Here is a 10,397-nt window from a genome sequence, read left to right as displayed (position 1 = left end):
CCGAGAGGTGAGAGGAGAAACGTAGAGCCGTGATCTGGGCTCATCTTGTGGGGGCAATTTTGAGATTTTACTTTTTATTTATTTACCCTCCACTCGGGAAACCAATTTATCCAAGTATCCCAAGTGTATCATTTACTCGGGGAACTGATACCCAGGAAAATAAAACTTTGTGTGGGTCCCACATAAATTTAAAATTCGAACACAGGTAAATTGGTCAATGGGATTCATAGTCCCATTGACCAAACTTTCCTCCCTCCACTTTACAAAAAACGAACATGGCTTTAGAGATACTGTCACATGTAAATGCATGTACATGTTTACTAGTTAATAAAAAAACCGAAAACAATGAAGATTAGAGAGAGAGAATGAGAGAGAGAGAGATAATAAGTAAGAACGAGGTGGTTACGTTTGGGATCATAGTTCAAAGTATTGTTGTGTATATTTTTTCAAACCCATGGATGTAAAAAAAAAAAAAAAACTTGTAACCAATCAACCAATATCATAAACATGTTGACCAATAGGATGGTATTTATCAAAATTAAGGGGAGCTTTGATTGGTCAAAGCTTTTTTGGTACATGTCTTTCCAGCATGAGTTACCAAAGGTCTGAAAACAATCAGCCCATTGAAACAGATCCCTTGGAGTTATGAAACCATGCTTTCCAGCAAAAACTTTGCTACTCTGGCGTTGCAACTGCAAGTTTTTCATAATTTCAACCATTTTTTCGCATAACTTTCAGGAATTTTGCACCTCCCATCTAGTATTGTGCTCAGTTCATCTTCAGGAATCTCATCAACATGTATTTCAACAATTTCCCCTTATCCAAGAAAGCATCATCACTCAATTTCCCCTTATCCAAGAAGTAAACAATCAAAGGGAACATTTGGAGGCATATTTCCACCTTACAAATATGATAGTATCATACTGTTCATAAACTTGAAACAAGGACTATCCAGTGCACAGTATAGAGACCTTAAACTGAACTGGGGCTTCTGATTAGCCTCTCTTCAGGTTCCTTCTTAGCTTCTTTGTAAAAACACACAATTTTATTTACCAATTCTCTATTGGGACTGCTGTAATCCATAAATTGTTTCACAAATGGAGTCAAATATTCATCATCTAACACATCATCAACAAAATACTATGTAAACCTGCTTCTCAACGAATATGGAAAGTCCCTCTTTCCAGCATCAGTAGCAGGATTCATACAAGCAAATATACGAAAATCAGGATGTCAATGAATATAATCAACATCTCCCCTTTCAGATAAACAAATTAAACTATCGTCTCCTTCCAAAACCCCTGTAATTCTCTGTAGCATCTCAGGAGGAGCCAAATTTATTTCATCAAGTAATATCCAATGACCATTTTTAATTGCTGTCACGAATGCTCTTTCCACAAACAAAAAAACCATAGCTGAAGAGCCAATCTGCCTACGTGCTGTCTCAAGTTTCATGGAAAAACGCTCCCAAGCTTGGATGAGTTCTTCACTCAAGTCGCTTTCGCTTTGTACCAGATAGAGATTTACCAACCTCACAAACTTGCTTCCTGGAAAAACCAAGGCCTTTCTGACATCCATTTAATACCATTTTCCAGTTCCTATCAGACACATGTTTTCTCAGACAAACAAGAAAATCCCCATTGTCCTGCATACAAGCACAGAAGAGTACTGTCATATTTTGCCTCTTATCAACAAAAAAAGAAGCTATAAAGAAAAAAAAATGCAATCAAGGTTATTATCATCCAATCATAGTGGAGGAATGGTGAAACGGGATTCATGTTGACCAATCCTATATAGTTGGCGTAAGGCTTGGATCATGATGATCATCATCCAATCATAGTGGAGGAAAGTTTCAATTATCAAACAAATTATCCAAAAAAAAGTTGCAATTATCAAACACCAAGTCCCTGATGGAAAAAATCAGGACACATATGATATCACCAGTCACAACAAGATAATGTTTATAGCTAACCAACTGATAAAAGATTGTAATAACAACAATAAGAAGACAACACTACAATTTCAGGATAGATGATCCTTAGTACAGTTGGCTCCTACCTTCCACATTATGGCAAATTGAAGTATAAGTACAAGCAGAAATTTAGAAAAGGAGATTGAGTTTGGGGATGGGAATAGATAAGCAAATTATAAACAGGTATTCATATAAATCTTGGATCTGTAGGCTTAAAGCCACCCAATAAGTCTGAAATGTCACTTTGTTGGCTTAAGTTCTGCAAGATAAGCAAATTAGCATTCAATTTCTAGTCCACATGATAAGAGTCCCGTACACAAAAGAACCATCATAATGACAAACTGCCTAGACAGAATACCAAGACTGTATGTGATTAACCAAGCCTCACTGCAAGATTCTGTACAAGAGTTGTTTTTCCAGTACCAGTTTCACCAACCAAAAGAATTGGCTCATTGCACTTAACAGAACATGCTACCCTCTCAAGAACATGTAGTGAACTACAGATATCCACAAAAGGTTTCTTTTAGTGATGTAACTGCAGAAAACACATCAAGAAAGTCAACCAATGTCAGAAAGTAAGCAACAAGTAATATAAAACAGAGTAAGTGCTTACATGTAATGCAGCTTCAGTGCATTTGAGGGTAACCCTTCCAACTCATAAATCTGATTGAAAATCCTGCAGGAAAAAAATTTTCAGATTTTTGTACTTGATGCTCATAGCACAAACGTATCAGACACAATGATTAGAAAAGACAGACACCTGAACTATGGGCTTATTAAGAGGATATAATGTTTCTGCTTCTTACATCGGTACTCCCCACATCTTTGCTATTTGTCTCATTATTAACAGTCGACTTTCAGAAGAAATTGAGGAAGATGCAAAAATAAATACAGACCCACAGTTTATTAAGTAACCAGTAGAAACAAGTCAATAGTCATCCATCACATTATCACAAGAAGGAATAAAAAGTGGAAATCAAATACAACCTCTTGACAAATGCTTTTACTTTCATAAGCTGATAAGCTAAGCCCCATAAAGTTAAAACCTTGACCTGTGATTCTTTTGCACCATTTCAGCAGATCCCTGTAAATATATAACAAAACATGAAAAATAATGACATCTGTTGGGGTCTTATTATGCACAGAGTTGCTAGAGAGGCACTATCTACCTTAAAGAGAACCTGCTTAAAACAGCAGAAGAAGCAGGAAAACCAACACATCCTCCAGGCTGGTAAGATGGAGAAGAGTTGATCTTTCCAAATGTCTCTGACACAACAGAAATCAATTTTGTAAGGATTATATTAGTCTTGAAAGCACCAGCATATAAGAACAGCAGAGAATACCTATAAGTTTCTCAGCAATAGCCTCCAAATTTGGATACCATGCATTCACTATATCAAACAGATCTTCACGGTTTGACAGTCCAATCATCACTCTTATCAAAAGGACACCAAAGGAGATATTGCCTGTTACTAAAAAGTACTCTTTGGTCAATAAACAAAATACTAATGTACTAAGTGTTAACTAGCAACCATTGCTTTAATCTATCATCATAAGTTGAGCAAACTACAAACATTCAGACCCAAATAAAAGAACTGTAACAAACATGGAGTTAAAATATTTGACTCTCATTTCTAAGGATAGTGGCTCTGTGTTATCATAGAAGTTAAAACAACAGACCTAATAGTTCCAGATAGTCTTGCATTTTTCAAAATGTATATACTACCAAATATTTTAAAAAGTAGGTTTATTGTCAAATTACAGGCTAAAAGTATAGCTGTCAATTGTAATCAGGTGTTATCAGGTCAGACCCAATAGTCCCAATTAATAATTACATAGGTTCTGGGTTTGTTACCACAGACACATATGGAGCCCGATTTCAAACTGGTTCTGCACATTTACAATACTAAGTCAGGTCAAGCCTGACCAAAACCAAATCCAACCCCATTGACAGAGCACCAAGTCATATCCATTTGTCCAGGCAAAGGACACTAATAAGACTGCTAGTGGAGAAATTTCTAATTCCACAGCACTCATATTGCTTTCACAAAATAGAAAACTGGAATAAAGCTACTCAGAGTAATGAAACTGATTAAGTGTTTTGTGTTTACTGTATGAAACCAAAATAGGTTATAGTTGTTAAAATCCTGTCTCTAATAAATGTTTTGTTACCAGGGATTTGTCCTTTTTGAGTCTCGCCTTTCTATGCTACTTCCATCTCTCTTCAGGAGGAGATTTTACACTAAGAGAGAGGAGTGCTTATTTCTACCTACTCTAGTACCTATGTCCAACAACTCACTTTCTACTAGTCCACTTCCTACTTACGGCTCTGACTCTAGCTCTAATATGCAGCGAAAAGATTTGCAGGTGCACAGTTGTCACCAGAAAGTAGTCCCCAAAATTGATCTATGACAACCATCAAATACCTTGACCCAAAGTGACTCAGGTGCTTCCCTTACTGCTCCAAGACCTCCTTCTAATCATGTTGTTCCTTTTGATATCTACTTACCTGTGTTTGGTTCGACAGAAAATAGGAGAGAAATAAAAAGTTCAAATTTCCTTATGAAATTTCCCTCAATCCAACTTTAAGGATACCATGAATCAGAAAATGAAGACACTAATAAATAATAAGACAAGGATATCATCAATCTTCCTCAGGATAAAAAACCAGTCAGCTCTAAGTGGAACATTATTGTGAAGTATAAAGCTAATGGATCCATAGAGATATACAAAGCAAGGCTGATTGCGAAGGGGTATAAATAGATCTATGAGGTTTACTATCAAGACATGCTCACACTAGTGACATAAATAAACTTGATCCATATTCTGCTTCCTCTAGCTGCTTATTATTATTTTTCCTCTAGCAACTACATGTCAAAAATGCATTATTGAATGGAGCTATCCCAAAAGTCCCAAAACAGGTGTATGTATAGTTACCTCCAGGAGTTGAACTAGTTGAACAAGGATTACAAGAAAAAAGTGTGCATGCTAAAGAAGTCAATATATGGGCTGAAGCAATTGTTGGTAAAGAGGGGTGATGACTCCTAAACAATCATGATTAGAATAATGACGGCATTCTGGTTACATGGAAACATCCTACTAAGATAGACAACTTAAGGGAAGCCCTGGCTTCTAAATTTGAAATTAAGGATCTAGGCATAGTTGTCAAGAGAAGACATCGCATTCCCTATCCTGAACACCTTGATTTTCTTTCTTGAGTATATAAATTTTTACCAAAAACAATAAGGACAAAATACAACGCCGGATGAAGAAATATCACTGAGGCAAGAAGAACCCAAAGAGAACCCAACTTAAGCACCCTCACCACTCACTACCCTGCCACCTACCAAAAAGTAAGATGTAGAAGTACAACGATCACCCAACAAAACCCCCACCCACCTTTATCCTTGTGCCCAACTGATCAGTCACACGACTCACACCACCTTGCACATTCAAACACCTCTTAACACCACTGACCACCTCCCAATAAGACTTCACAACCCTCCATTAATAACCAAATCCCTTTTTAAACATCTCCAAATCCAAACCTGTATTACCTTTTTTTCTTCTTTCTCCCTTTCTCTTATAGCTCCAAGAAAGTTGTCCTTGCAGAGTCTTCACCTCCTACAAAGTACAAACACAGTCTCCTACTCATGTCTACTGCTTTCACAGTTACCCTATTGAACACCACTTTCTCATTTCTTGAACACCTTATCAATAAGTATGGTATCAACCCCATACTCAATACCCTCCTTCTCTAACCTAACCACATCACCCACACAACCTCTGATGCACATTCATGAACTCGTCAATTAATCTTGTTACATACTTAAATTTTTAAGAGTCTTCTCTTCCTCTCCCTTTCAACACCTCAACCTCTTTCCTTTGACCTCCACCCACCTCTACCTTTTCTTCCATAGTGTAAGTATCAACCCCCCCCCACCCCAAATCATCTCTGTAAATTCATGTTACCCCATCCAATACACCCCTTTCTTGCCCATAACTGATTCCATTTTCATACACATGACCATCCTTTTCACTTCTTGATATTATCGATTTGTCAAATAACTGGAATTTAAAGCACAATCTTTTTAATTGGAAATGGTAATGTTCATTTAATGATTAATAAAAAATACAGAAAAAGCACCCCATTTTATGGATGCTACCCTACAAAGACATCCACTATCACGGTGCTGCCCAAAAAAGTTCCCTGGTTGACCCTTGTTTGACTAATCCATCAATTTCCTTTACTTTTTGTTTTTTGTTTTTCTTTTTTTGATAATATCCCTTGTTAGACACCAAATTTCAGGCATGGCGTCTATGGATCCAGATTCCTAGACTTCCTTCCTGCATCTAGCCTATCACAAGCTTTTGAGTACCCCTCCACTTCAATTTGATGGAGTCCCAATTGTTTAAAATTCTCAACCCTTGAAGGAGGGCCAACACCTTAACTCTAATCAAGTATCCCATGCCTATTGGTCCCAAGTATAGATCAATGATTTTTTCAGGCATGGCTTGTCTATGGATCCAGATTCCTAGACTTCCTTCCTGCATCTAGCCTATCACCAGCTTTGAGTACCCCTCCACTTCAATTTGATGGAATCCCAATTGTTTAACCAATCTCAACCCTTGAAGGAGGGCCAACACCTTAACTCTTAACAAGTATCCCATGCCTATTGGTCCCAAGTATAGAGCAATGGTTTTTTCCTTCTTCATCTCTTAAAGCTCCCCTATACCTAATTACGCCAGATTGCCAAATGAACTCCCATCAAAATTCAGTTTAAACCTTCGTTGTGTCGATGGTGCCCAAGTTTCTTGGATAATACGCTTGGAATGTGAAGAATTTGCTATTGTGTTCCATCCCCTGATTACTATCATCAACTGGGAACACCTTAAACAAATCAATAATTTCTACCCAATGAACCACTTTAATGTTAATGCAATCTAACTATTCCTCAGATTTTCCTCGCCCTTGAACAATCTGATTATTCCTTTCTTCCCATACCACCCATATTGTTGCTCTTGAAGTTCTCCATAAAGTTCTTCCCCTTGCCTTCATTTGCCTAAAGAAACTTCCTTCAAAGAGTCCGCCAACAACCAAAGAAAGAAGAAAACCACTCCCAAATACAAGTGACAAAAGGGCAGGAATAATCAGATTTTTCCTTGCCCTTGAAAAATCTGATTATTCCTTTCTTCCCATACCACCCATAGTATTGTTGCTCTTGAAGCTCTCCATAAAGTTCTTCCCCTTGCCTTCATTTGCCTAAAGAAACTTCCTTCAAAGAGTCCACCAGCAACCAAAGAAAGAAGAAAACCACTCCCAAATACAAGTGACAAAAGGGCAGGAAATAAGTAGGTGCTTAACTCTCTCACCACAACTAAAACACGTGAAGCAAATATTGGGCAAAAGGCACCATTTTTTTTTATCAATAAAAGGAAAATTCATTAAGAAAAAAGGAAATATTACAGATTATAAGTAGCCTCAGCTACCCCACTAGAATTTAAAGATGCAAACTATCAACTTTGACTTATCAGCCTTACAACTGAGCTCAGAAACAATGTCACCTGTTAGCCCCTCGTTTAGCTAGCTGGTCTGCAAATCCATTTGCCACTCTTGGAGTCCACTGAATTAATAGCTGCATGTCCTTGGATAGGCTTTTAATCTTCTCAAAAGGCACCAGTTTGGCCTTCTTCTTTGAAGCACATCACAAGTGAGATGTAATTTCTTTTCCACCCAGCGAGCTTCTTTCTAAACCTTTCCAAGACCAGGTAGCCAAAACTCTCCAAATTTGGGTTCTCCCCAAGATGTAGGCCCAAATAATTCTAAGGCCAACCACTAACCTCACAGCCCAAAACTCTAGCTAGGCTAGTGACTTCCTCCTCTAGGCCAGTGACTTTTACACCAATTTACATTTAAGTTGGAGATCTTTCCAGATTGATTGATAAGATTTTTAAGGTTATTTAATTATTCCATCTCTCCATCACAAAAACTATGATATCATCCTCAAATTGTAAATGAGTAACCACTATCCCTTCTCTTCCAAATTCCTACTCTCCAACCATTTAATAGGGTGCTAGCATCAGCACTTGAAATCAATCCACTCAAAACATCTGATACTAGTGTCAACAGGAATGGGGAGATAGGATCTCCTTGTCAAAGGACTCTTTTTGCTAGAAAGAAAACCCTAGCATACCATTAACCAAGATGGAATAATGACATGTCAAAATACATCCTTTAATCCATTTACACCACTTTTCACCAAAACCTTTCCTCCTTAAGATAGAACAATGCCATCTCGAATTTAAAGCATAATCTTTGGAACTAAAAATCACTTTCTTGAGCATTTTCCCTGCGCCCTTGTTGGCAGAACAGAATGTCTCCTCTTCTGAACAACTTCACTCATATCAAAAGGCACTCATCTAGGAAAGTAGGTGCCAGCCTAGGCAACAAAAATCATAAGGTAGGTGCCTTATGATAATGTTATTAACCATGGCTGCATGGCTGCATATCATTGTTTTTTATCATCAGAAAATATATTTTATTTTATTATATTTGATTAAAGTTGTGGCTAGTACAACTTGGTGACAAGAATGTCATCCCCAAATTTCAAACCCAAGTTACATAGAAGCACAAAACGGTTGTTGCCACATAACCCCTTGTTTGGCAAGGGAATCAGCAAACCCATTTGTACTCCTTATCCACTTAAATTCAGCCTCCATATCCTTTGCAATCTTTTCCACTTCCCTAAACACATGTTTAAGAGTCCAAGGAGTATGTATATTGCAATTTTCCCATGAAATAACAACTTTTGAATCCCCTTCCACCTCAAGCATCCTAAAACCCAGCTGCTTTGCTAACCGGAGACCTTGTAGCAGAGCCAATAGTTCAGCCTTCAAAGTGTTTCCCATACCAATTAGCCCTGAAAATAAAGCCAAACCCTCCTCTTAGAATTCCTGATTACCCCTCCTATTCCTACCATATCCTGGTTTCCAAGGGAACTTCCACCAAAATTCAACTTGACATTGTTGCCTTCTGGGGATTTCCAATCCACTTTAAATCTATCTTTTTTCTCTCGAGGATTGTGCTATTTCGGTCCTGGCTCTTAAAATGCCAATGATTGAGAAGATTTGGAAGCTATCCAAGGTCTTTACCCACAGCACTACCTTCAATTTTATGTTGTCTATAACCTCCTCCAAAGTCCTGCTTTTTTCAAAGAAGATCTTATTATTCCTTTCTTCCCACACTACTCAACTAATTGCTGCCTTAGTGGCTCTCCAGAGCACTTTCCCTCTTTTATTTATTGCCTCAAGAAGTCAATATTGAAAATGCCCATCACATCTTAAGGAGGGACCCACTTGCATCCAAAAAGAGCAGAAAAACTCCCAGATTCAATGTACAAAGAAACAGGAGATTAATAAATGAGATAGGGTCTCACCAGTCACCACTACCCTACATATGAAACACATGCGAGGAGAAAGGCAAGCATAAGGCTTTCTTCTCTGCAGCATATCATAAGTATTTACATTACTAAGGAAGATTTCCCAACAGAAAGATGAACTTTTAGGTGGAATAGGCTTAATCCAAATTTCTTTCACTAGGATTAGGCAAACAAAGACTTTGAAAAAAGAGGAGAATGTGCAAAGACCATCTGGTGAGACTAACCAAATTCTAGAGTCCTCAAGGGAAGGGTCCAAAAACAACTTGCCCTAAAATATCAACTAGGTGGATCAGGGAAGAACATTCATTTTCCCTTCAGCCTATTCTGAAGCCCAAGCTCTATTAATCAGGGGAAAAGAAGCAGGAGAGAGAGAGAGAGAGGGAGAGAGAGAGAGAGAGAGAGAGAGAGAGAGAGGACCTGAGTAAGAGAACCAGGTTGCCATCTGAATTCACCGGGTTGCTCCGTACAGATATAACTCCCAATCAATGTTTTACCATCCATTTGTTCATCCATGTGAATTAACAGAACTGAGAGAATGAAAAAGAACCATTTTTGCTAAAATTAGATATAAATGATATTTTTATTAATCGTCTTCTTAATGGAAACAAAACTATTGCAAGAAAGAAAAAGTGTTGATGTTTCAACAAGTCGTAGTCAGTAAAGATGCAAAACTAGAATCACCATGATTAGTTCCATAACTTTAACTATATAGAACCAGGTCTCACAAAAATACCAAAATATCCTTTCTTTCCCCATACTTGTATTTTAGAATCTCTTTACAACCAATGGCCAGTCACTTACTAATGCGTATATATTCTCACAGATTCTCGATAAGATTTCAAAGATTCTTGTTTCATCCTTTTTAGATGCCTCAGAAAATCACTTGCTTCAAAAGGAAACATGACAAAGATTGCATGAACTCTTGAAGCCAAGTTCATAGAGCCAGCTACAATGAAGAAACAAGCATTGCCATATTTCTCCTCTTT

General features: G+C 37.7%; 1 protein-coding gene across 3 annotated transcripts; it reads right to left on the bottom strand.

Annotated features, from left to right (window-relative positions):
- Positions 1–420: 420 nt before the first annotated feature.
- Positions 421–10,094, bottom strand: LOC148842662 (midasin-like). Of its 3 annotated transcripts, XR_016103765.1 has the most exons (7): positions 9,829–10,094; positions 3,316–3,438; positions 3,142–3,238; positions 2,960–3,056; positions 2,586–2,648; positions 2,396–2,507; positions 421–1,645 (listed from the first exon to the last, which is right to left on the bottom strand). XR_016103765.1 is itself a non-coding variant. In XM_088959715.1 (6 exons), the coding sequence occupies exons 1-5, from the start codon at positions 9,851–9,853 to the stop codon at positions 2,628–2,630; spliced, it is 363 nt and encodes a 120-aa protein (XP_088815841.1). In that variant the 5' UTR covers positions 9,854–9,958; the 3' UTR covers positions 1,087–2,507; positions 2,586–2,627. The 3 variants fall into 3 exon arrangements, 2 of the variants coding, with proteins under 2 accessions (XP_088815841.1, XP_088815840.1); XM_088959715.1 differs by having other exon boundaries at positions 1,087–2,507; positions 9,829–9,958; XM_088959714.1 differs by lacking the exons at positions 421–1,645; positions 2,396–2,507; positions 2,586–2,648 and having other exon boundaries at positions 2,818–3,056; positions 9,829–9,958.
- Positions 10,095–10,397: the final 303 nt, after the last annotated feature.

The sequence above is a fragment of the Nelumbo lutea genome, chromosome 8 (genome assembly GCF_056320005.1).
Source record: "Nelumbo lutea isolate HS-2025 chromosome 8, American lotus-T2T, whole genome shotgun sequence".
NCBI classification, from domain to species: Eukaryota; Viridiplantae; Streptophyta; class Magnoliopsida; order Proteales; family Nelumbonaceae; genus Nelumbo; species Nelumbo lutea.
Note: the sequence above shows the minus strand (reverse complement) of the source record. Positions and strands in the feature narration are given on the sequence as shown.